Source organism: Anomaloglossus baeobatrachus, chromosome 2 (assembly GCF_048569485.1).
Source record: "Anomaloglossus baeobatrachus isolate aAnoBae1 chromosome 2, aAnoBae1.hap1, whole genome shotgun sequence".
NCBI lineage: Eukaryota > Metazoa > Chordata > Amphibia > Anura > Aromobatidae > Anomaloglossus > Anomaloglossus baeobatrachus.
Window position 1 is genome coordinate 646,712,376 of NC_134354.1, and position 27,223 is coordinate 646,739,598.

The following is a 27,223-nucleotide window of genomic DNA, read 5'->3' on the forward strand; positions in this document are numbered from 1 at the left end:
TTTCACCAAGACAAGGTAGTACTGCGTCCAATTCCAGAGTTTTCTCCCAAGGTGGTTTCTTCCTTTCATCTCAATCAGGATATCACTTTGCCATCTTTGTGTCCGCATCCAGTTCACCAATTTGAAAAGGGTTTACATCTGTTGGACCTGGTGAGAGCACTCAGGATTTACATTTCTCGCACGGCGGCTCTACGCCGTTCTGATGCGCTCTTTGTCCTAGTCGCTGGTCAGCATAAGGGATCGCAAGCTTCCAAATCCACCCTGGCGCGGTGGATCAAGGAACCAATTCTTCACACATACCGTTCTGCTGGGCTTCCGATTCCATCTGGACTGAAGGCCCATTCTACCAGAGCCGTGGGTGCGTCCTGGGCATTGCGGCATCAGGCTACGGCTCAGCAAGTGTGCCAAGCGGCTACCTGGTCGAGTCTGCACACGTTTACCAAACACTATCAAGTGCATACCTACGCTTCGGCAGATGCCAGCCTAGGTAGACAGGTCCTTCAGGCGGCGGTGGTCCACCTGTAGGAAGAGGCTGTCTGACAGCCCGTTCATGTGGTATCTTTTTACCCACCCAGGGACTGCTTTTGGACGTCCCACTGTCTGGGTCTCCCAATTAGGAGCGAAAAAGAAGAAGGGAATTTTGTTTACTTACCGTAAATTCCTTTTCTTCTAGCTCCAATTGGGAGACCCAGCACCCGCCCTATTTGTTCTTAGGGTTTCGTTTTTTCGGGTGCACATGTTGTTCATGTTGTTTCTTAAGTTCTCCGATCGTGTTATCGGATTGAATTTGTTTTTGAAACTGTTATTGGCTTTCCTCCTTCTTGCTTTGGTACTAAAACTGAGGAATCTGTACTCCTACGGGAGGGTGTATAGCCAGAAGGGGAGGGGCCTTACACTTTTAAGTGTAGTTCTTTGTGCGGCCTCCAGAGGGCAGTAGCTATACACCCACTGTCTGGGTCTCCCAATTGGAGCTAGAAGAAAAGGAATTTACGGTAAGTAAACAAAATTCCCTTCTTTGCTGGGGAGTTGAGTCCGTTCACATTAATAGACAATATCTTAATTCTCATATTGGAGCCGCAGGGGGGGGTTGAATTCCCAGGAACGCCATCAGGGATGAGAGGGGCTAGACCAGCAAGGAATTGAGAGAAATTTCCAGAAAAAATTAAGGAACATTTGTGAGAAGAGGAACAAAAACAAAAAAATTCCAACAACACCGGTTTGCCCCGAGTAGGGTGCCCGGTGTATAACCGCTCGCCATAGGCGAGAACATCAGGGGGGCTACGTGACATCCCGTGTCACAGGAGCAGGGACAGCAGGTGCCATAAGCAGGAAGGAGTCCCAGCTAAGCTACTGACCATTCAGGGTTAATCCTGTCTGGGGGGCCTCTATGATTCTCCTGCCCACCAGGGTTTGGTGGGTGGGCTATTCCCCAGTCATCCAGCAATTTGCCCAGATGAGAAGGAGTATGACATATGTGAGTGCCTCCATCTTTGAAAATTATCATCTTCACCGGAAACCCCCACTTGTACTTGATGTCTTGATCTCTAAGGAGTTTAGAAAGGTGGGCAAATTCTCTTCTTTTATTAAGAGTTGCAGCAGAAAGATCTGGGAAGATTTTTAGTCCCATGAAAGTGTCTGGCAGGGCTGGATTTCCCCTCAGTGTGTGCAGCACAGCTTCTTTTGTTTTATAGAAATGAAGTCTAGCCAGGACATCTTTAGGCAGAGCTGGATCTATGCCTTTGGCTTTAGGGACTCTATGAATCCTGTCCACTATCAGGTCTCTGGTGTCCCATCCAGGGAGTATAAGCTGCAGAAACTTGTGGAAGTATTCCTGGAGGTCTTTATCTGCTACTGATGAGGGAATCCCTCTGATTTTTAGGTTATTTCTTCGGGATCTGTCCTCTATATCACTGATTTTAAGTTTTAGTGCCTCCACCTCCTTTTCCAAAGCTGTGTTAGCATCTATCAGATTGTTATGTGATGTTGCAAGTTCAGCCATTTTAGTTTCTACATGCTCTGTGCGAACCCCTAGAGACCTGATCTCTTCCTTCAGCTCTCTTACTATTTCTCTGAGATCAGCCTGCAAGGAAGCCCTCAGCGTTTTCAGCAGAGCTTGCATTGTTTCCTCTGTCAGTGGAATGGCTGTGCAGCCTCTTAAACAGCCTGTTTCTCCCTGTGAGGAGTGGGAAGAAGCTGAGTGTGAAGCCATCTTGCTTGGTGAGGAGAGATCCCTATCCAGGGGGTAGAAGTCTGTCAGTTTGGCTGGAGTGCCAGTCTTTTTAGGTCTCCCCTTAGGCATATCTGGGGGCTGGGGTTACTCACACCTCCTGTAGCTGGTAATCCTGTTATCTGTGAGCTGATAAGAGCCGGTTTATCCTGCTGTCAGCACAGAGCTCTCCTTCAAGCAACCGTCGCCATCAGCGTGCAGGCCACGCCCCCCCACATTGCTCTCAATCTTGATACACCTGAAGGGGACGCCATAGTAAATGACCTTATAGCGTCCATCAACCAGGTGCTAGATCTTTCTCCCCCAACTCCACCTATAGAGGAGTCGGCCGCACAGCAGGAGAAGCACCAGTTTAGGTTTCCCAGACGTACTCGGAGTGCTTTCTTCGATCACTCGAACTTCAGAGATGCTGTCCAGAAGCACAGGGCTTTCCCGGACAAGCGCTTTACTAAACGCCTTAATGACACACGTTACCCCTTCCCCTCTGACGTAGTTAAGGGTTGGGCTCAATGTCCCAAGGTGGATCCTCCAGTCTCTAGACTGGCGGCTAGATCCGTAGTGGCAGTGGCTGACGGTTCAACGCTCAAGGATGCCACGGACAGGCAGAAAGAGCTCCTAATGAAATCCATCTATGAAGCCATAGGCGCGTCCTTTGCCCCAGCCTTTGCAGCAGTGTGGGCACTCCAGGCTATCTCAGCTTGTCTGTCTGAGATTAATGCGGTCACCCGTACCTCGGCTCCGCAAGTAGCGTCTTTAACTTCTCAGGCGTCGGTATTTTCATCCTACGCCATGAATGCTGTCCTGGACTCGGCTAGCCGTACAGCGGTAGCATCCGCCAATTCGGTGGCAGTCCGCAGGGCCATGTGGCTACGCGAATGGAAGGCAGACTCTGCTTCCAAGAAGTTCTTGACCGGTTTGCCTTTTTCTGGCGACCGATTGTTTGGCGAACAATTGGATGAAATTATTAAGCAATCCAAGGAAAAGGACTCGTCCTTACCCCAGCCCAAACCAAAGAGACCTCAGCAACGAAAAATTCAAGCGAGGTTTCGGTCCTTTTGGCCCTCAGCCAGATCCCAATCCTCCTTGTCCAACAGGCCACAGAAGAGCCAGAGAAACTCTTCTGCATGGCGGTCTAAGTCACGTCCTCCAAAGACCGCCGGAGGCACCGTCTCCAAGGCGGCCTCCTCATGACTTTCGGCCTCCCCAAACCGCATCCTCGGTCGGTGGCAGGCTCTCCCGCTTTTGCGACGCCTGGTGGCCACATGTCCAAGACCGATGGGTGAGGGACATTCTGTCTCACGGTTACAGGATAGAGTTCAGCTCTCGTCCTCCGACTCGTTTTTTCAGAACATCTCCGCCCCCCCGAGCGAACCGTGGCACTTTTTCAGGCGGTGGACACTCTGAAGACAGAAGGAGTTGTGATCCCCGTTCCCCTTCAGGAACGGGGTCGCGGTTTTTACTCCAACCTGTTCGTGGTACCAAAAAAGGACGGTTCATTCCGTCCCGTTTTGGACCTCAAATTGCTCAACAGACATGTGAGAACCAGGCGGTTTCGCATGGAATCCCTCCGATCTGTCATCGCTTCGATGTCCCAAGGGGACTTCCTAGCGTCAATCGACATCAGGGATGCCTATCTCCATGTGCCGATCGCTCCAGAGCATCAACGCTTCCTGCGTTTCGCCATCGGGGACGAACACCTTCAGTTTGTGGCACTGCCTTTCGGCCTGGCGACAGCCCCACGGGTATTCACCAAGGTCATGGCATCCGTTGTGGAAGTCCTACACTCTCAGGGCCACTCGGTGATCCCGTACTTAGACGATCTCCTAGTCAAGGCACCCTCCCGGGTGGCATGTCAACACAGTCTGACCGTGGCTCTGGAGACTCTCCAGAGGTTCGGGTGGATCATCAATTTCCCAAAGTCAAAATTGACTCCGACCCAATCACTGACTTACCTCGGGATGGAGTTTCATACTCTCTCAGCGATAGTCAAGCTACCGCTGGACAAACAGCGTTCGCTGCAAACAGGGGTGCAATCTCTCCTTCGGGCCCAGTCACACCCCTTGAGGCGCCTCATGCACTTCCTGGTGGCAGCAATGGAGGCAGTTCCCTTTGCGCAGTTCATCTGCGTCCACTCCAATGGGACATTCTTCGCAAATGGGACAAGAGGTCGACGTCCTTAGACAGGAACGTCTCTCTTTCTCTGGCAGCCAAGACCTCTCTTCGGTGGTGGCTTCTTCCCACTTCTCTGTCGAAGGGAAAATCTTTCCTGCCCCCATCCTGGGCGGTGGTCACGACGGACGCGAGCCTGTCAGGGTGGGGAGCGGTTTTTCTCCACCACAGGGCTCAGGGAACCTGGACTCCGACGGAGTCCTCCCTTCAGATCAATGTTCTGGAGATAAGGGCAGTGTATCTAGCCCTAAAAGCGTTCCATCGGTGGCTGGAGGGCAGGCAGATCCGCATACAGTCGGACAACGCCACGGCGGTCGCGTACATCAACCACCAGGGCGGCACTCGCAGTCGTCAAGCCTTCCAAGAAGTTCGGCGGATTCTGCTGTGGGCGGAGGCCACAGCCTCCACCATCTCCGCGGTTCACATCCCGGGCGTAGAAAACTGGGAAGCAGACTTTCTCAGTCGCCAGGGCATGGACGCAGGGGAATGGTCTCTTCACCCGGACGTGTTTCAAGAGATCTGTTGCCGCTGGGGAACGCCGGACGTCGATCTCATGGCGTCTCGGCACAACAACAAAGTCCCGGCATTCATGGCACGGTCTCAGGATCACAGAGCTCTGGCGGCGGACGCCTTAGTTCAGGATTGGTCGCAGTTTCGACTGCCTTATGTATTCCCTCCTCTGGCAATGCTGCCCAGAGTGTTGCGCAAGATCAGGTCCGACTGCCGCCGCGCCATCCTCGTCGCTCCAGACTGGCCGAGGAGGTCGTGGTACCCGGACCTGTGGCACCTCACGGTGGGTCAACCGTGGGCGCTCCAAGACCGACCAGACTTGCTGTCTCAAGGGCCATTTTTCCATCTGAATTCTGCGGCCCTCAACCTGACTGTGTGGCCATTGAGTCCTGGCTCCTAGCGTCCTCAGGGTTATCTCAAGAGGTCATTGCCACTATGAGACAGGCCAGGAAACCAACGTCAGCCAAGATCTATCACAGAGCTTGGAGGATCTTCTTAGCCTGGTGCTCTGATAAGGGGTTTACCCCCTGGCCGTTTGCCTTACCCACGTTTCTTTCCTTCCTTCAATCCGGAATGGACAAGGGTTTGTCTCTCGGCTCTCTCAAGGGACAAGTATCGGCGCTTTCCGTGTTTTTTCAAAAGCGTCTAGCCAGGCTTCCGCAGGTCCGCACGTTCCTGCAGGGAGTTTGCCACATAGTCCCACCTTACAAGCGTCCGCTGGAACCCTGGGATCTTAACAGGGTGCTAACGGCTCTTCAGAAACCACCTTTCGAGCCGATGCGGGATGTCTCTTTATCACGCCTTTCGCAGAAGGTGGCCTTCCTAGTGGCAGTTACGTCACTCCGAAGAGTGTCAGAGCTTGCAGCGCTGTCATGCAAAGCCCCCTTCCTGGTATTTCACCAGGATAAGGTGGTTCTGCGTCCGGTCCCGGACTTTCTCCCCAAGGTGGTGTCCCCTTTTCATCTCAATCAGGATATCTCCTTACCTTCATTTTGCCCTCATCCAATTCACCAATGTGAAAAGGATTTGCATTTGTTAGATCTAGTGAGAGCACTCCGGATCTACGTGTCTCGCACGGCGCCACTGCGCCGTTCTGATGCACTCTTTGTCCTTGTCGCTGGCCAGCGTAAGGGGTCGCAGGCTTCCAAGTCAACCTTGGCTCGGTGGATCAAGGAACCGATTTTTGAAGCCTACCGTTCTTCTGGGCTTCCGATTCCTTCAGGGCTGAAAGCCCATTCTACCAGAGCCGTGGGTGCGTCCTGGGCATTGCGGCACCAGGCTACGGCTCAGCAGGTGTGTCAGGCAGCTACCTGGTCTAGTCTGCACACTTTCACGAAACACTATCAAGTGCATACCTATGCTTCGGCAGACGCCAGTCTAGGTAGGCAGGTCCTTCAGGCGGCGGTTGCCCACCTGTAAGAGGAGGGCCGTTGTCGGCTCTTTTTATCGGGGTATTCTCTTACCCACCCAGGGACTGCTTTTGGACGTCCCAATTGTCTGGGTCTCCCAATGGAGCGACAAAGAAGAAGGGAATTTTGTTTACTTACCGTAAATTCCTTTTCTTCTAGCTCCTATTGGGAGACCCAGCACCCGCCCCTGTTCCCTTCGGGCTGTTTGTTCTTTTGTGTACACATGTTGTTCATGTTGAATTGTTCTTTTGGTTCATGGTTTTCAGTTCTCCGAACATCCTTGAATTTACCTTAGACCAATTTATAAGTTTCCTCCTTCCTGCTTTTGCACCAAAACTGAGGAGCCCGTGATGCACGGGGGGGTATATAGGCAGAGGGGAGGGGTTACACTTTTTAAAGTGTAATACTTTGTGTGGCCTCCGGAGGCAGAAGCTATACACCCAATTGTCTGGGTCTCCCAATAGGAGCTAGAAGAAAAGGAATTTACGGTAAGTAAACAAAATTCCCTTCTTTTGGGATCTATGGCTCAGTGATGGCTTATTTTTTGCGTCTCGAGCTGACGTTTCTAATGGTACCATTTTTGCGCAGATGTTACGTTTTGATCGCCTGTTATTGCATTTTGCGTAAAGCTTGCGGCGACCAAAAAACGTAATTTTGGCGTTTGGAATTTTTTTTGACACTACGCCGTTTACCAATCAGATTAATTGATTTTATATTTTGATCGGGCATTTCTAAACACGGCGATACCAAATATGTGTATATTTATATATTTTTTAACCCTTTAATTTTCAATGGGGGGGAAAGGGTGGTGATTTGAACTTTTAGGTTTTTTGTTTATTTTTTAAAACTTTTTTTTTTTACTTTTTTTTTTTTTTTTTTTTTTTTATTTTACTAGTCCCCCTAGGGGGCTATAGCGATCAGCAATCCGATCGCTATTATCTATCTGCTGATCACAGCTATACAGCTGTAAACAGCAGATAGTCACTTTCTTTTCTTTATCGTTCCTATGGGAGACCCAGACCATGGGTGTATAGCTACTGCCTCCGGAGGACACACAAAGTTACTACACTCAAAACGTGTAGCTCCTCCCTCCTAGCATATACACCCCCTGCTAGCCAGACCTAGCCAGTTTCATGCTTTGTGTCAGGAGGATCACACACACACATGCATCCTTTTTTGATTTTTTCATTTTTTCTACAGATTTGGAAGAAAAGCGGGTCCACTGGACCCCCGGCATGTCCCTTCACACCCCCCTGGCGGCGGTGCTGTTAAGGTTGATTCAGGGCAAGAGCCCTTCATGCCGCGCTCCTTCACCATCCCTTAGGGGCTCTGGCTTGAAGTTAGAGCCAACACGGTTCTCACTGCCTTGCAGGAGACCGGCCTCCATCCGCAGCCCTTTGGCAGGACCCTGCTGGACGGAGCACTGGACCCCCACCCCACCAGGGACTGGACCCTGCGTCTCAAAGCTAAGTATAGAGACGTTATTCAGAGGGTCCTTCTGCAATGTGGGGCACTTTATTGGAGGGACAGTGATTGACTTTGATAATGCTGCTTTTACTGTGTTTCCGGCCGGTTCCACGGTTTTTACTGTGTACCGCGCCGATGATGCCTGATTTTCGGCCGCATGCATAACTCTAGGCCCCGGCTTCAGCCGCGGCCTAGTTTTCGTTTCGTTCCCCTGCATGTCAGTCATGCAGGGGGACGCTGCAGCGCCGCCCAACCGCCGCTCTGCACAGGGGAGGACACTCCTTGTTGGGAGATGATTCCCTCCCCTGTACATCTTCTTAGCCCTCCGATTCCCGCTCCTGGGTTAACCCCCGCCCTCCCCCCTCACTCTAGCGCCATTTTCTCAGCGTTCGTAGTACGCTGATCGGCGCTGGCTGCTCTGCAGTGCAGAGGGAGTGGATATCTGGCTAGGGGTCCAGGCTTGGAACCTGGGGGGGCACTCACAATAGCGGCCTGATAAGTCACAACCTCTGGTTGTGCACTTTTTATACACTATCAGGGCATTCTGAAGGAGTTAATTCTTTATTTTAGAACCTCCTCCTCAGCAGCATGTCTCACTAGGAGCAAAGCTCCAAGGCTGTACACTACATGCTCTGCATGTAAGCTTATATTGCCTGAACCGGCCCATACTGTAATGGTTCTTATGTGGTGGTGCCTCAGCCTGGAGTCGCCCCAGGCTGGATCCCACGTCTGCAGCAGGTCTCACAGAGCGAGGCTGCAGGCTGTTTTTATTATCCACTGCTGGTGGGCTCGTACGGCGAGCTCATAACCACTGTGGCCCCTCAGCTTGGAGGCTCATTCATGGTCCCTCCAGCTGCTCCGGGTTCGGTGGCTGACCCCTGGGGGAATCTTTTTTCCAGGGGTCGGCTGTCCCGGCATCTGCTGAGCATGCAGCCCCCTTCTCAGGGCGTTTTTTGCTTGCTCAGCAAAGCTCACAGACCCCGTCCTCCTGACAGGGAGACGCAGGGTCCCCTGTCCTCCCCGTCCCGCAGCTCCAATACGAGCTGACTCACTGGACGAGGAGGATATCTCTATCAGGGGCTCGGACGCTGCTTTAGGTACTTTAATCCGTCCGTAGGTGACGCGGATGCGAATGATTGGATTGCGTCCATTATACTTGTATTGGACCTCCATCCGCCTGTATCAGGGGAGTATTCCCCGCTGGCAAAAGGCATCAGTATACCTTTAAGGAGTGTGTTCCTTAACCACTCCAGTTTTCAGGCCGCTGCGTCCAAGCCCGCAGCCTGTCCTGCAGATCCCACAGTGGGGTTCTGCTGCCTGTCTCCCCCTTCCATCAGAGGTGGTCAAGGAGTGTACTCATTCGCCAAGGGTGGCCACTCCGGTGTCTAGACTTTCAGCCCGGATAGTTGTATCAGTGGCTGACGGCACCTCTATAAGGATCCCACGGTACATTAATTTTGTACTGTACCTCAATCCGCCGGAGTTACCTTATCTAGGTGAACACAACGTGTGTTCCTTAAACCACTCCAGTTTTCAGGCCCCTGTGACCAGCCCAGGGTCCGCTCTGACAGTCGCTTCCCATGAAGCGTGATTCTGAGGACTGTGTTTCCCCTGTCCACCAATGGTGGTCAAGAGGTGGGCTCATTCACCTCAGGTGGCTCAGCCCGGACCGTTATGTAAGTGGCTGATGGCTCCTCAGAGGATATGCATTCCCTCACAGGGACTCTATGCCCAAGACGGTTGCCTGAACTTCCAGACTTCAGTCTTTTCATCCTCTGCCAAGTCTGCCATGCTGGACACCGCACGGCGGTGGTCTTGGCTACTTTCCTCGCTATCCGCAGGCTCCTGTGGCTTCGGAAATGGAAGGCAGAGGCCTCTATAGAGGGTCCTTACTGGGCTCCCCCTTGGTGGGACCAGTCTCTTCGGAACCAACTAGATGAAATTTAGGAAGCTCTCGGCGAGGAGAGTTCTTCCTTGCCACAAACCTAAACCAGGGAACCTGTCCAGGGCAGGAATCAGTTGAGGTTTCGGTGGTTTCCGTTCCTCCATCTGATCGTCCTCTAGCTCGGCCTAGGTTCATAGAACCAATTGGCTTGAAGCTGCGTCTTTAGAAGACCGCAGGAGATGCTGCCACTTAGTCAGCTTCCTCCGAGCTATCTAGCCGCCAACCTCCTCCTGGTTGGTGGCAGGCTCTCTCCACTTGGCAACGTATGGTTCTAACACGTCTCCGTTCAGTGGGGGCGGGATTATATCTCCCATGGCTACAGGATAGAATTCTGTCCGCCCGCCAAACAGATTTTTTCTGTCACCTCCTCCCGGCTCCAAGGCTTCTCACAGGCCGTGCATTTCTTGCAGGCCAATGGAGTAATTGTACCGGTTCCCGACTGGGAACGGTTCTGAGATTTTTGTTTAAATCTATTTCCAGTCCCCGAACAGGGCGGTGCCTTCCGGCCTGGATCTTTAGCTTTTCAAGCATGGTCAGGTGTGGCGTTTTCACATGGAGTCTCAGTCTTGTTCCGTGTGTTTTTTTCACCGGACCAATCAAGAACCCAAGGAGATTCCCTAGCAGCCATCGGCATCAGAGATGCCTTTCTGCAGGGGTCAATCGCAGGTGCACACCAGCGTTGACTACGTTTTGCCATCAGAGTGGTCCAATTCGTGGCTCTTCCCTTGCGGTTAGCCACGGCCCATCGAGTATTCTCATGGGGCTGCTGTGATTAGGGTCCTGCACCCCTAAGGATTGGCAGTGATCGTTTGCCCTGGACGGCCTTCTTCTCAGGGCTTCATCCAGTGCAGACTCTTAGCAGAGTACTTCGCTTACTCTCGCCACTCTAACCTATTCGGGTGGCTTGTCATTCTGTTCAAGTCCACTCTGACTTCGAACCAGAGGTTCTCAGGGACGCAATTCGAGACTGTCGGCTCTTGTGAAGCTGCTCTTAGTCGATCAGTAGTCCCTCCGCTGGCGGTCGACGTCGTTCTATCAGACACCAAATACAGGTGCTGGTCAGACGGTGGCGTCAATGGAAGTGATTCCTTGCTCGCCTGCGTCCTCTGAGACTGGATGTTTTCCGCTGTACACGCGAACTCCCTCCTTCCACGGTGTGGTGGCTTTGCCACTGACCGGGGGCTTGTTTGCAGTGGTGGTTTCGGCCACTCTGTCTCAGGGACGCTCCTTCCTGGCCCCGTCCCGGGTGATCCTCACCAGGGTGCTGGTCTTTCCGCCTTGGGAGCAGTATATCTCCACCGCGGAGCGCAGGGCGCTTGGACTCTGTCCGAATCAGCCCTCTAGATCAATGGGCTGGAAATCAGAGCTGTATTCTAGCTCTCTAAGCCTTCACCATCTGTTGGCGGCTTGGCACATTCGAGTTCAGTCGGATAACGTGACAGCGTTTTCCTACGTCAACTTCCAGGGCGGGACATTCAGCCGCCTGGCAATCTTGGCGCCTCAACATTCTTCAGTGGACAAGGGACTCCTAGTCCACCGTATCCGCAGCCCACATCCTAGATGTCAAAACTGCGAGGCAGACTATTTCAGCTGTCCAACCGTGGTCCACAATCCTCAGGTTTTGCAGTAGACACACTGGTTCATGTTTGATCCAGCTTCGCCTCTATCTCTTGCCCAGAGGCCTGCGCAAGATCAGTAAAAAAAAAAAAAAAAAAAAAAGGGGACGTCGGGTCATTCTCTTACTCCAGACTGCCCCAGGCAGGCTTGGTATCCTGACCTGCTCCTTCTGTCCGTTGGGTTGCCATGGCATCTTCCGGACCGTCCAGACCTTTTCTCAAAGGTCCGTTTTTTTCCGTCAGAATTCTGCATTCTCAGATTGACGGCGTAGCTATTGAGTCCTGGATCTTAGCGACTTCTGGTATCCTTCCTGAAGTCATCTCCGCTATGACTCGAGCTCCAAGGTGTCCTTGGACCTTTTTAGCCTTGCCGACCCTCCTGTCCCTTCCACAGTCCGGTCTACAGCTAGGACTATCCCTCAATAACGGACAGGTCTCGGCTCTGTCAGTATGTGCCAGCGGCGTATCGTCCGGCTGGCTCCGGTGCGCTCCTTTAAGGGCGCGTCTCACATCATTCCGCCTTTCCGGCGGCCTATGGAACCCTGGGACCTTCATCCGGTCCTCCCGGTTCCCGGAAACCCCCCTTTGCGCCTCTTAGGGAGGTTTCTTTGTTTCATCTTTCACAGAAAGTAGTCTTTCTAGTGGCTATAATTTCCCGCCAGGGAGTTCTGGCTGCACTCTCTGAGTCACCCCCTTCTTTGGTCTTTTGCATCAAGACAAGGTGGTCTCCGTCCGACTCCGGACTTTTTTCCCTAAGGTGGTTACTGCTTCCACCTTATCCGGGGCAATTTTCCTGCCTTCCTTTTGTCCGGCTCCTGTTCATCGCTTTGAGGAAGCGTTGCATCTCCTGGATCTGGTGCGGGCGCCCCGGATCTATGTGTCTCGCACCGCCGTTATTAGGCGGTGCACCTCTCTCTCTGGTACTGACTGCTAGTCAACGTAGCGGTCTCGGTATCTAAGCCGACCCTGGTTCGTTGGCTTAGGTCGGCCATTTCCGAGGCCTACAAGGTACTCAAGTGCCTTCCCCGCCGGGGATCAGAGCACATTTGATCAGACCGGTCCGTGCCTTTTGGCTTTCAGGCACCAGGCTACGGCTCAGTAGGTCTGTCAGACTGCAGCTCGAATTAGTCTGCGTACTTTTTCGAAGCTCTATCCAAGGCATGCTCTTGCTTTGGCAGACGCAGGCTTGGGCTGACGCATCTTTCAGGCGTCTGTCGCCCATTTGTGAAGTTGGGTTTTCCTGCTTCTCAGTTGTCTGTTTATTCCCACCCATGGACTGCTTTAGGACGTCCCATGGTCTGGGTCTCCCATAGGAACGATAAAGAAAAAGAGAATTTTGTTACTTACCGTAAATTCTTTTTCTTATAGTTCCGTCATGGGAGACCCAGCACCCTCCCTATTGCCTGTTGGCAGGTTTCTTGTTCCGTGTGTCTTCACCGGCTGTTATTGTTGTAGACAGAGATCCCGGTTCTTCCGGATTTTCCTCTGTCTCTTCTTGTGGGTGGATGTCCTCCTTCAGCTTTTGCACTAAACTGGCTAGGTGTGGCTAGCAGGGGGTGTATATGCTAGGAGGGAGGAGCTACACGTTTTGAGTGTAGTAACTTTGTGTGTCCTCCGGAGGCAGTAGCTATACACCCATGGTCTGGGTCTCCCATGACGGAACTATAAGAAAAAGAATTTACGGTAAGTAACAAAATTCTCTTTTTTCCCTCTGTTCCGTGCCGAGGGAAAACGAAAGTGAAACATCATGGCTGCAGGCGTCATCACATGACCCTGTGCTACGATGGCAACCACCGATAGTCACGTGATTACGCACGTGACTTCCGGTGGGGGCGGCGGTAAGTAAAAAACATGGCCGCGCACATTTAGATCTTGCTGTCAGACTTTGGCAGCAAGATTTAAGGGGTTAATGGCCGCGGGTGGAAGCGATTCCACCTGCGGCTAGGAGGCACACATGTCAGCTGTTGAAAACAGCTGATATGTGTGCCGACCGCCGCCGCCTGCACGCGGCAGGGGGCGGGGCTTAACGGGACACACTCCATGACGGATATATCCGTCCATGGTCGTGAAGGGGTTAAAAAAAGAGGAATTCTTGGAAAACCCCGTTTAAATCTTGGTATCTGTATACTTGGTGCTATATTTGTTTGAAATTGGAGAGCAGCATGAAAAGCCTTACTTCTTGGTTGTGATTTTGCAAATTACTTTAAGAAGATCGATCCCAGCCTATTAAGACCAGCATGCATATTAGACTAATGTAGGGTTCATGACGCTTCGTTTCAGGGAGGAGGCAGAAGCTGCGGTCACTGCCACAGCCTCTGCGCCCTGATGACACTTTGAGTATCCCAGCATGCACTGGGATTGTCAAACGAATCATCAGACAGGAACTAGAAAAGAAAATAGAATAGCTGTTAGCATTTTTAGGGAACGGTAGGGAATTTTTAATACAAGTATATTAGAAAGTAACTTAGATTATAGAATCAAGTAGATAGGGATTTAAATAAAATTTCCTTTTGCCTTTGGACCACCTGTTTCATTTTGATAAAAACACTGTTTTATCTGCCGGAGATTATCATTGCAAGATTAGTAAACCTGCTGACTTGTAGTCCTCCATGTTCATGAGCTCTGTAGAACTCTGCCCCCAACACTTATTGGCAGCTTTCTGTGTGTTTTAACATGCTAGAATAAAATTCATTTTTTTTTTAGTTCGTGCCACTGGATCTATTCCTCTTTCCTTACATTGGCCTTTAGATCCCTGCTTATGTGAGCCCTAAAGTTAGTTTTTTGTTTTTTTTTTATTTCACGTACGCTTTTGTCATGAACTTAATTTAGAAAAATGGGTGAGACCCATATTGAAAAGAAACGAGCAGGTTTGTCTTCACTAGGGTTAGGGTCCAGATAGGTAATAGTGTAGGAGTGTCCTTCAGACCATATCCCAGGGGCAATAATTTTGTGGTTGAACTTGCCTTAGGTTCCTTTGCCCCTTCAGACTTCTAGGAGCCCCCTTTGTACTTCACACTGTCAAACACCCTTTTTTTCTCTTAGACAACTCATTCCAACAGATTGCCTTCAGACAATCCGGATCCTGAGGTAGTAGTGAATCATTTTGTCTCCACATTATGTAATAAAAATTTCCAATGTGGTTAGCCTACCACTCTTCACTTGTAGTAACTTTATCCCTGACTGCCCCAAGATGCCTCTTGCGCACCTCAGATGTGAAGATTTGTGTGTCCCATCTGAAAAAAAAACAAAGTTCCTATTGACATGGACAGAGTTTGTGACTCCTCTGCTTCTCCAGTAGCTGCAAGTTCAGCTTTTTTTTACATTTTTCTTGTCTTCTTCCTTTAAAAATGGTCAAAGTAGAGGGCATTCTCACAGTTCTGGTTACTCAAATCTGGCCTTGAGACCTGCTGTGCCGACCTTGTCTTTCTGCTTGGTGAAGGCCTTTAGCGTCTTCTACTATAGCCAACCTTCTTTCCCATGGTCTGAAAGTGAACCCCGCTGTACCTCAGCTGAGCTTGATTTTAAGGTCTTGAGGACTTTTTATGCCTGCCACCCAGATGATGCCTAATGGCCAAAAACTAATTGGCCAAAGTGTACCATAGCATGTGGAAGACCATTTGGGCTCCTGATCTCTGAAAGGCCATAATGGCTTCCATATTTGATACTGTTCACTGGATCTGGTCTGCAATCTTTGTGTCCTACCGGCCCAAGGGTAAGGTTCCTCTATATTGAGACATCCTGGGTGGCACGTCATCAGCATCTTATGTCTGAAAGGCTACCACCCAGTCTTCAATGCACATTTTCACAAAGTTTTTCCTGGATTATACAGTAACGTTCTCTCCTTACAGGCTGTGCCACAAAGTACTCTAAACTGCTGTACACTAGGTAGATCACAGGGCAGTTTCTTCTCTTGGTTTTGTTTCCCACTCATGGTGCTGTGTCCTCCCCAAATCTGTTAGCAAGAGTACTGGATTTATATACTTACTGTAAAACAGTTTTTTTTGTTGTCTTTATTATGAGACACAGCTCCTACTCTATCCTCAATGCAAATAAATGTATATTAATATTATGCTTTTTATGGTTTTATTTTTTCCTTTTTTGCAGGGCACAGTAACAGAGGACAAAAGCCATGCCTCTCATATAGTTGTTCCGGTTCCTGGCTCATTGGAAGAAGGTTAGAATATAACTCTTTTTATTTTTGCATAAATATTCAAAATCTTTTTTCTAGCTAGCATTTCTAAAATTGCAGTAAATGCTTCTTCCCCTCTTTTGATTCCAAATGTCTTAATGCCTTATTCAGAAAGGGACTATCCTAACCAAACCATTTACGTGTGCTACTTCGCCATCATGTTGTCAGAGATGTGATGATGGACAACTACTCGACAGTAAAGGCTTGCTTTTAGGTGGCCAGTGACTTTTAGGCTATGTTCACACACTGCGTTTTTTACCTGCGTTTTTGGTCCGTTTTTGCTGCAGAAATTTCTTGAGAAATTCATGTAACCTTTCTGCAGACATTTCCAGCAAAACCTATGGGAAAAAAAATTAGCTGTGCGCACACTGCGTTTTTTTTCTTAAGAAAATTCTTTCAGTAGATTTTCTTAAGAAAAAGAATGAGCATGTCACTTCTTTTCTGCAGCTAACTGCGTTATTATTGACTGTAATTTAATCATGAAATAGCGCAGGAATAACGCAGGTAGCAAGGGATGTGCGTTATTCCTGTGTTATTTCGCGTTTTCAGGACATAGTGTACTTCCCTGCACTGCGTTTTGCAGGGAAGTGATGTCACTAGGACAGGAAGAGGAACAAGAAGAGGAAAAAAAAAAAGCGTGTGCTCCGCTGTATTTTTACCTCCCAGCCGGGTAAACGCACAGCAGCGGCCCGGTATTCTCAGGCTGGGGAGAGCGAGGGACAGGGTTAATGCCCCCTCCCGCAGCCGAGAATATCAGCCGCAGCTGCCCCGGGACTGTCGCATCCATTATGCGACAGTCCCGGCGTGTTACCGGCTCTTCCAGATGCCGTGATGCGGGGGCAATCCAGGTAATATGGAGTTAACGGCAACTAATAGCTGCCGCTAAGTCTAAGATTAGTGATGGCAGCGTCTTTGACACGCCGTCACTAATCTGAAAGTGAAAGTAAAGAAACACTCACACACCGAAAAATCCTTTTTCTTTGTCGCTCCATTGGAAGACCCAGACAATTGGGTGTATAGCTTCTGCCTCCGGAGGCCACACAAAGTATTACACTTTAAAAAGTGTAACCCCTCCCCTCTGCCTATACACCCTCCCGTGCATCACGGGCTCCTCAGTTTTATGCTTTGTGTTGAAGGAGGCACACATTCACTCAAGCTCCCATTTTAGTCAGCAGCAGCTGCTGATTGTATCGGATGGAAGAAAAGAGGGCCCTAACAGGGCCCCCGGCATGCTCCCTTCTCACCCCACTAAGTCGGCGGTGCTGTTAAGGTTGAGGTACCCATTGCGGGTACAAAGGCTGGAGCCACATGCCGTTTTTCCTTCCCCATCCCTTAGACGCTCTGGGAGAAGTGGGATCCTAACCGGTCACCATTCACTGGGACCGGGCTCCCTCCGCAGCCCCTGGGGGAATCTGACGGACAGGAGACTGAGTATCATCAGGGACAGGCCCTGCATCTATAAGGTACTCTGTGTCCCCTTGGGGACGGTGCATGGAGCGCCTGTGTTACAGACGCTGCAGCGGCTGCTGTTTTTTTGTGACGACCGGGACTACCGCGCCGACCGCGCCTGTTTGCCGGCCGCGTTATTAAATTTAGTCCCCAGCTTCTGCGGCCTAGTACCATAACTCCCGCCCCCGGGCCTGCCAGTCAGGGGTAAGGGCGGGACGGTCGACTGGACGTCGGCAGTGAGGGCTGGAGCATACTTAGGTGTTCTCCTCCCCCCTCACTGAGCACTGTGGGGCACCAGATTCCCGCACTTTATTAGTCACGCCCACGGCTCCCTCCTCCCCTGAGAACTCTGGCAGCCATATTTACAATCACTTCTGCCGGTGGAGGATTTCAGAACGAGCTCTACAGCTCTGGGAGGCCCAGGCAGGGAATCTGGTGGACACACAACCGCTTTGGGCGGTCGGTAAGCCACACCGGTTACCCGGTGCTGGCCCCCCTTGGGTGCCGAAGTGTGTGTATATATATATATATATATATATATATATATATATATATATATATATATATATATATATATATATATATATATTTGTATACATTTTCTGTTCAGCCGCATTGTTTTGCTTTTGGCTATATACCCTCAGTGATCACTCTCAGAGGAGACTACAGCATGTCGTCCGCAAAGAGCAAGGGTGCCAAGGCACAGGCTTATTTTGCAACCTGTACCTCTTGTGCGGCTATGTTACCTGCAGGTTCCACCTACCCTCACTGTGTGCAATGCTCGGCCCCTGTGGCACTCACTCAGCCGGAGCCTCGGGCACTGGTGGGACCCTCGGCTCAGGTAGAACCGCCGGCTTCCACTGTCCAGGTGGCAGGGACAGAGTTTGCAGTTTTGGCTGAGAAACTCTCTGAGTCGCTTTCACAATCCATGGCTCAGTCTATGGACAGATGGTCTGCTAAGATACTAGAAGCATTGCAGTCCAGATCGGTCACACAGGCCCCGGGCACTGTGAGTTCATCGCCCCCAGGCCCCTCTCGGTCGGTGCAGCAGAGTGCTCCTGGGGTGACACCTAGGTCCCACGGGGAGGACTCCGACACGGACCGCAGTCCCAGACCGGCTAAGCGGGCTCGCTGGGAACCTTCCCCGGCTTCATCACGCTGTTCGGGGTCGCAGCATGAGGACTCTCTGGAGGATGAGGCGGAGGTCGCAGCTCAGGGCTCTGATCCTGACGTTGCTCTCAATCTTGATACACCTGAAGGGGACGCCATAGTAAATGACCTTATAGCGTCCATCAACCAGGTGCTAGATCTTTCTCCCCCAACTCCACCTATAGAGGAGTCGGCTTCACAGCAGGAGAAACACCAGTTTAGGTTTCCCAAACGTACACGGAGTGCGTTTTTCGATCACTCTAACTTCAGAGATGCTGTCCAGAAGCACAGAGCATTTCCGGACAAGCGCTTTACTAAGCGCCTTAATGACACACGTTACCCCTTCCCCCCTGACGTAGTTAAGGGTTGGGCTCAGTGTCCCAAGGTGGATCCTCCAGTCTCTAGACTGGCGGCTAGATCCGTAGTATCAGTGGCAGATGGTTCATCGCTCAAGGATGCCACTGACAGGCAAATAGAGCTCCTGATGAAATCCATCTATGAAGCCATAGGCGCGTCGTTTGCTCTGGCCTTTGCAGCCGTGTGGGCACTCCAAGCTATCTCAGCTTGTCTGTCTGAGATTAATGCAGTCACACGTACCTCTGCTCCGCAAGTTGTGTCTTTGACTTCTCAGGCGTCGGCCTTTTCGTCCTACGCCATGAACGCCGTCCTGGACTCAGCGAGCCGTACAGCGGTAGCGTCCGCCAATTCGGTGGCAGTCCGCAGGGCCATGTGGCTACGCGAATGAAAGGCAGACTCTGCTTCCAAGAAGTTCTTAACCGGTTTGCCATTCTCTGGCGACCGTTTGTTTGGCGAACAATTGGATGAAATTATTAAACAATCCAAGGGTAAGGACTCGTCCTTACCCCAGTCCAAACCAAACAAACCTCAGCAACGAAAAATTCAATCGAGGTTTCGGTCCTTTCGGCCCTCAGCCAGGTCCCAATCCTCCACGTCCAACAGGTCAGAGAAGGGCCAGAGGAACTCTTCTGCATGGCGGTCTAAGTCACGTCCTCCAAAGACCGCCGGAGGAACCGCCTCCAAGGCGGCCTCCTCATGACTTTCGGCCTCCCCAAACCGCATCGTCGGTCGGTGTCAGGCTCTCCCACTTTTGCGACGCCTGGTGGCCACATGTCCAAGACCGATCGGTGAGAGACATTCTGTCGCACGGTTACAGGATAGAGCTCAGCTCTCGTCCTCCGACTCGTTTCTTCAGAACATCTCCGCCCCCCGAGCGAGCCGATGCACTTTTTCAGGCGGTGAACACTCTGAAGGCAGAAGGAGTTGTGATTCCCGTTCCCATTCAAGAACGTGGTCGCGGTTTTTACTCCAACTTGTTCGTGGTGCCAAAAAAGGACGGATCATTCCGCCCCGTTCTGGACCTCAAACTGCTCAACAGACACGTGAGAACCAGACGGTTCCGGATGGAATCTCTCCGTTCTGTCATCGCCTCGATGTCCCAAGGAGACTTCCTAGCCTCAATCGACATCAAGGATGCTTATCTCCATGTGCCGATTGCACCAGAGCATCAACGCTTCCTGCGTTTCGCCATCGGGGACGAACACCTTCAGTTTGTGGCACTGCCTTTCGGCCTGGCGACAGCCCCAAGGGTCTTCACCAAGATCATGGCATCCGTGGTGGCGGTCCTACACTCTCAGGGCCACTCGGTGATCCCTTACTTAGACGATCTCCTAGTCAAGGCACCCTCCCGGGTGGCATGTCAACACAGCCTGACCATTGCTCTGGAGACTCTCCAGAGGTTCGGGTGGATCATCAATTTCCCAAAGTCAAAATTGACACCGACCCAATCACTGACTTACCTCGGGATGGAGTTTCATACTCTCTCAGCGATAGTGAAGCTTCCGCTGGACAAACAGCGTTCGCTACAGACAGGGGTGCACTCTCTCCTTCGGACCCAGTCACACCCCTTGAGGCGCCTCATGCACTTCCTAGGGAAGATGTTGGCAGCAATGGAGGCAGTTCCCTTTGCGCAGTTTCATCTGCGTCCACTTCAATGGGACATTCTCCGCAAATGGGACAGGAGGTCGACGTCCCTAGACAGGAACGTCTCTCTTTCACTGGCAGCCAAAACCTCTCTTCAGTGGTGGCTTCTTCCCACTTCTTTGTCGAAGGGAAAATCCTTCCTGCCCCCATCCTGGGCTGTGGTCACGACGGACGCGAGTCTGTCAGGGTGGGGAGCGGTCTTCCTCCACCACAGGGCTCAGGGAACCTGGACTCCGACAGAGTCCTCCCTTCAGATCAATGTTCTGGAGATAAGGGCAGTGTATCTAGCCCTAAAGGCGTTCCATCGGTGGCTGGAGGGCAGACAGATCCGCATACAGTCGGACAACGCCACGGCGGTCGCGTACATCAACCACCAGGGCGGCACACGCAGTCGTCAGGCCTTCCAAGAAGTTCGGCGGATTCTGCTGTGGGCGGAAGCCACAGCCTCCACCATCTCCGCAGTTCACATCCCGGGCGTAGAAAACTGGGAAGCAGACTTTCTCAGTCGCCAGGGCATGGACGCAGGGGAATGGTCTCTTCACCCGGACGTGTTTCAAGAGATCTGTTGCCGCTGGGGAACGCCGGACGTCGACCTCATGGCGTCTCGGCACAACAACAAAGTCCCGGCATTCATGGCACGGTCTCAAGATCACAGAGCTCTGGCGGCGGATGCATTAGTTCAGGATTGGTCGCAGTTTCGACTGCCTTATGTGTTTCCTCCTCTGGCACTGCTGCCCAGAGTGTTGCGCAAGATCAGGTCCGACTGCCGCCACGCCATCCTCGTCGCTCCAGACTGGCCGAGGAGGTCGTGGTACCCGGATCTGTGGCACCTCACGGTGGGTCAACCGTGGGCACTCCCAGACCGACCAGACTTGCTGTCTCAAGGGCCATTTTTCCATCTGAATTCTGCGGCCCTCAACCTGACTGTGTGGCCATTGAGTCCTGGCTCCTGGCGTCCTCAGGGTTATCTCTATCACGCCTTTCGCAGAAGGTGGCTTTCCTAGTGGCAGTCACATCACTTCGGAGAGTGTCTGAGCTAGCAGCGCTGTCATGCAAAGCCCCCTTCCTGGTGTTTCACCAGGATAAGGTGGTTCTGCGTCCGGTCCCGGAATTTCTCCCTAAGGTGGTATCCCCTTTTCATCTCAATCAGGATATCTCCTTACCTTCCTTTTGCCCTCATCCAGTTCACCAATGTGAAAAGGATTTGCACTTGTTAGATCTCGTGAGAGCACTCCGGTTCTACATTTCTCGCACGGCGCCCCTGCGCCGTTCGGATGCGCTCTTTGTCCTTGTCGCTGGCCAGCGTAAGGGGTCACAGGCTTCCAAGTCAACCTTGGCTCGGTGGATCAAGGAACCGATTCTTGAAGCCTACCGTTCTTCTGGGCTTCCGATTCCTTCAGGGCTGAAGGCCCATTCTACCAGAGCCGTGGGTGCATCCTGGGCATTGCGGCACCAGGCTACGGCTCAGCAGGTGTGTCAGGCGGCTACCTGGTCGAGTCTGCACACTTTTACGAAACACTATCAGGTGGAGGCCTATGCTTCGGCAGATGCCAGCCTAGGTAGGCGAGTCCTTCAGGCGGCGGTCGCCCACCTGTGAGAGGGGGCCGTTTTTCGGCTCTTGTTATCGAGGTATTCTTTTACCCACCCAGGGACTGCTTTTGGACGTCCCAATTGTCTGGGTCTCCCAATGGAGCGACAAAGAAGGGAATTTTGTTTACTTACCGTAAATTCCTTTTCTTCTAGCTCCTATTGGGAGACCCAGCACCCGCCCCTGTTCCCTTCGGGCTGTTGTTCTTTTGTGTACACATGTTGTTCATGTTGAATTGTTCTTTTGGTTCATGGTTTCAGTTCTCCGAACATCCTTCGGATTGAATTTACCTTAGACCAATTTATAAGTTTCCTCCTTCCTGCTTTTGCACCAAAACTGAGGAGCCCGTGATGCACGGGAGGGTGTATAGGCAGAGGGGAGGGGTTACACTTTTTAAAGTGTAATACTTTGTGTGGCCTCCGGAGGCAGAAGCTATACACCCAATTGTCTGGGTCTCCCAATAGGAGCTAGAAGAAATGGAATTTACGGTAAGTAAACAAAATTCCCTTCATTTTGAATAAAAGACAAAAAGCCCCTCTTTCTCCAGTGTATTAACCCCTCCCAGACACACAGCTCCGACGTAATCCACAGCGATGTCCCGCGGCGCTTCCAGCCCTGCTCCAGCCGCGTGTGACAGTTCTCCACGGGTCAGGGAGCGAGTGCTGAATCCGGCTCCTGAGCGAGGTGCAGAGGTGACTCCAGGACATTTCTCACGGCCGGTGATGTGAACACACTACCGACCATGAGAAGTGCAGTGTGTGGGGGGGAAACATGATAAATAAAGCTGGAATATCTATCCCTCTATTATCTATCCCTCTATTATCTGTCTATCTATCTATCTATTATCTATCTATCTATCTATCTTTCTATATTATCTATCTATACCCCTAAATATCTATCTATTATCTATCTATGTATCTATTATCTATCTATATCTATATCTATCTATCTATCTATCTAATCTATCTATTATTTATCTTTCTATATTATCTATCTTTCTATATTACCTATCATCTATCTTTCTATCTTATTTATCTATCTAATCTATCTATCCCCCTAAATATCTATCTATTATCTATCTATACCCCTAAATATCTATTATCTATCTATATCCCTCTATCTATTATCTATATCTATCTATCCCTCTATAATCTAACTATCTATCTATTCCCCTAAATATCTATCTATCTATATCTTATCTATCCTCTATCGATCTATCATATATCTATCTCTGTATTATGTATTTTTTTTTTTCATTTTCAATGTGCTTTATTGCTGTAAAGGCATTAAAAAACGCAGGGACCAATATGAAAAAAAACGCACCGAAAACGCATAAAAAAAGCACCAAAAACGCACCTGCGTTATTGGTGCGTTTTTTAACGCAGGTGCGCTAATCCTTCACTCTCAAGAAATTTCTTAAGAAAAATAATTTTTCTAGTGTGAACATAGCCTTATGGGAAGCTTGTGCCGTTAACATAACATCGTGTTGTTTGTTATATGGAACTAATGTAAGAAAAGGCCCTTAAATAATCACTGATTCAAGCTTCATACATGTCAGGTACTTTGTATTAAATATTATGTAGCCTGTAAATGCTTCAAAGGATTTTTTAGCTTGATCTTTTAATATTTGTACCTTTTTTTTAATTTCACTTACGCTTTTGTCATGGTCTTCTTTGTTTAGAGGAATGGGTGAGGCCCATATTGAAGAGAGACAAGCAGGTTCTTCTTCACTGGGGTTATTTTCCAGATAGGTAAGAGTATATGACTGTCCTTTAGGCCACAGCCCATGGACACTAGTGTTGTGTGTGAATGGCCACGGATCTGAATGGCTCATCATCACCTCAGTACCCCTAAATCCTATAACAGAAGGTAATAATCCATTGCAGAGATGAAAGACATATAAGGTGCAATAAAACTGTGATTTGATCTGCAGCCTGCAGTGAACCCTCTCGACGGTGAGCGCCGAACTAGTAACTTACACTGAGCTCCTTTCACAGGGGCTCAATGTATTGATACTTCCCAACTACACTCTGATGTGGCCTCAGCTGGCCGATACACTGTGAGTGCGGGTAAGGGTACTTTCACACTTGCGTTGTTTGGCAGCTGATGCAATCTGCCGCTCTGGGAAACAGCGCAATCTGTTAACGGATGTGCGCTGTTTCCCGACGGATGGCCTTGCGTTGTATCCGCCGTCCAACGCTGCATTGCATCTGCCGGGCGGAAAGAAAGCAGCATCTAGCGTTATTCTGCGCTTCCCAGAGCGGTAAAAAAACGCAATGTGCTGGATTCCGTCGGTGTCTGTCATTTTTATAATGGAAGCCTATGGTGGCGGAATCCGGCGGAATCCGTCATTTGACAGATTCCTGTGACGGATCCGTCTTTACACAACTGCGCATGCTCAGTTGAGTAAATTGCTGAAAAAAAAAAAGCTACAACAGATTCCGTTGTTTTGCAGGATCCGTCGCATCAATTGTGCCACTATATGCAACACATCCGATACATCCGTCACACAACGCAATGCGACGGATGCCGCACAACGCAAGTGTGAAACTAGCCCAAGCCTGCTACACCAAGGAGGGCACGCTATCCGTAACCTCTTCCAACTTCAGCACGTGGAGCAAATAGATACAGAAGGATATAAAGACTGACAAGGTTCTTATATATAAGAATATATATATGTATATGTATGAATATATATATATATATATATATATATATATATATATATATATATATATATATATATATATATATAAAAAAAACCTTCAGTCGACCGCAGATTTTTATTTTTTTTTAAATTCTTTTATTTATAAATGTAATCCTTTAACAGTACACGTAACAGTTCTTAAGATCAAATGGACCTTTGTAAGATACATTCAACACACCAAAAAATAGGACATAAGGCACACTTTACATTTTTACATTGTGACAGAAAATGTTCCCGCAAATGCCCCCTTTCAGGTGTATAGACATTCAAGGTTCCATCTAGCTTTTTCAAAGAATAAATTCACATTTAACAGGTAACATACGTAACTCACCAAGAATAGTAAGAAGCGAAAGAGGAAAAGACCAGAAAGAAAGCAAGAGAAATAAAACAAAGAATGGAAAAGAGTGAGAAACTGGGGAAAAGGAGGAGGGTGGTGGGGGGGGGGCTGGGAGGTGAAGGGGCCAGGTGAGGGTAAGAAGGGTTGGTGGGGGGGCTGGGAGGTGGAGGGGCCAGGTGAGGGTAACAAGGGGTGGGGGTGGGGGGGTCTGGGGATCCGCTTATGTACTACCTTCTGTGGTTCCCTCAGCCGCCTCAACACTGCCCACCAGAGCACCATAGTCCTCCGAGTGCTGGAAGTCCATCCACTCCCTCCACGTGGCCCAAAATTTCTCATATGAGTTGTGTAATGATGAAGTTAGATCCTCCATATACATGAGGTCATTGACCTTATTGAACCAGCGAGGGGGGTGCCGTGCTCCTCCATCTCTCTGGGATGCACACTCTCGCCGCCATGATGAGGAATTTCCTCAGAGATTTTTTGTATATTTTTTCAGAAGTCCCGCAGTGATGTAACAGGGCGGCAGCAGGTCCCAATTCCTCCTCTCCACCCGTCACCCGTGAAATGATATCAGACACTCCCCTCCAGAAGGGCCGGATCGCCTCACATTCCCAGAACACGTGTAGAATGTTGCCCTCTGCTGTGCCACACCGCCAGCACATGGGATCAACCGTTGGGAACATCGCATGTAACCTCGAAGGTACCCTGTACCATCTGGTTAGCAGCTTGTAGCTAGCCTCTTGAAACCTGGAGCTGATGGAGGATGTGTGCGCCAATCTGAAGACCCTTTCCCACTGTGTTGGTGTCATCTGGATTCCCAGATCCCGTTCCCACTGTGAAGCAAAAGGGGGGATTTGTTGGTCCGGGGGCGAAGATAGGAGCGAATATACTGCCGAAAGAGAATGCCGTATCGTGCCTGGTCCCATACATATTTGTTCAAACTGTGTCTTGGGTCGCTGAAAGAGGGATCTGGCTGGAAGGCTACTGAAAGTGTGCCAGTTGCAAGGATCTCCAATGACCAAGTGAGCTGGGATCCTGTTTAGCTGCCAATCCCTCTACCGACGGCCAGGTGTCCCGGTTTCCAAAGTCCTCTACCCGATCCACCCCGCCCCGAACCCAAGACTGAAAAACTGGATCCGCTCTGCCTGGCTCAAAGGCAGGATGGCTCAGGATTGGCGTCAAGCTCGATTGCCTGGGTAACATTTCTGATTGCACCTTCCCCGTATTACAGTATTTCACAGTTGACCCGATAGTTGGATGTGTTTTCAAGCTTGCAGGGACCTCCGAGAGCACCCATGGCAATTTGTTGAGGGGAATTGGGGAAAAGGACTGTTCAATTTGTATCCAAGCCTTTTGAGACCCGTTCCTGCACCAATCAATCATTCTAGTTAGATGACCTGCTAAATGATGCCTTCTCATGTCTGGCAGCCCAATCCCCCCCCTACACTTGGTCCTGTGCAAAATAGCTCTTTTTATTCGTACCGATTTACCTGCCCAAATGAAGGAGGACTGAATGGACTCCAGAGATTTGAAAAATCCTGAGGGTATTTTGATTGGGAGTGCCTGCAGTAGATATAGAATTCTAGGTAAGATATTCATTTTGTAAATCTGGCTTCTGCCAAACCAAGAGAATAATGATTTCCCCCATCTGTCACAGTCTCGCCTAATGGAAGACAGCAGAGACGGGAGATTCTGAGAGTAGAGCAGACCGAGATCCCCAGTCAGCCGTATCCCCAGGTAATTTAGAGATTGGGATGCCCATCGGAAATTAAACGATCCCTTCAACTCTTCCACCTCTTTGGATGAGAGATTTATGTTAAGGGCCTCAGATTTCGTGAAATTTATCTTGAAATTTGATAAACTGGAGTATCTCCGGAATTCCCTCATTAAGTTGGGCAGGGAGATCTTGGGGGCTGAAACGAAAAACAGGAGATCGTCCGCATATGCAGCTACTTTGTGCGTAACATGGCCCACCCCAATACCCGCAATATCTGAGTTGGCTCGTACGTGTCTGAGGAAGGGTTCTAGCGTCAAGATGAAGATTAAGGGAGACAGCGGACATCCCTGACGGGTGCCATTAGATATTTTAAATGGATCCGACAGAATCCCATTCACTCGGACTCTCGCCGAGGGTACCGAGTATAAAGACCTGATCCAACCCATCATTCCACTTCCCAACCCCAGACACCCGAGCGTGGCTTCCATAAAGGTCCAATCCACTCTATCAAAAGCCTTTTCGGCATCAGTTGACAGCAGGATAGAGGGTAGACCCCCACTTTTAGCTTTATATATCAAATTAATGGCCTTAACTGTGTTATCACGTGCCTCATGACCCGCCATAAACCCTGCCTGATCTGGGTGGATTATTTGAGAGATCAGAGGTGCCAGCCTGCTTGCAAGGATTTTAGCAAATATTTTTGTATCCACATTCAACAGGGATATCGGGCGATAGCTAGCACA

The 27,223-nt window shown here is 50.2% G+C and overlaps 1 protein-coding gene across 6 annotated transcripts in view; it reads left to right on the forward strand.

Moving 5' to 3' along the window:
• The window catches only part of SMARCC2 (SWI/SNF related BAF chromatin remodeling complex subunit C2), a 254,922-nt gene that overhangs the window by 34,437 nt on the left and 193,262 nt on the right, over positions 1-27,223 (forward strand). For all 6 annotated transcript variants that reach the window (XM_075336975.1, XM_075336976.1, XM_075336974.1 and 3 more), the window contains 2 exons: positions 15,448-15,517; positions 23,401-23,470. In XM_075336975.1, the coding sequence (XP_075193090.1) occupies positions 15,448-15,517; positions 23,401-23,470 (140 nt within the window). The remainder of the gene's footprint in view (positions 1-15,447; positions 15,518-23,400; positions 23,471-27,223) is intronic.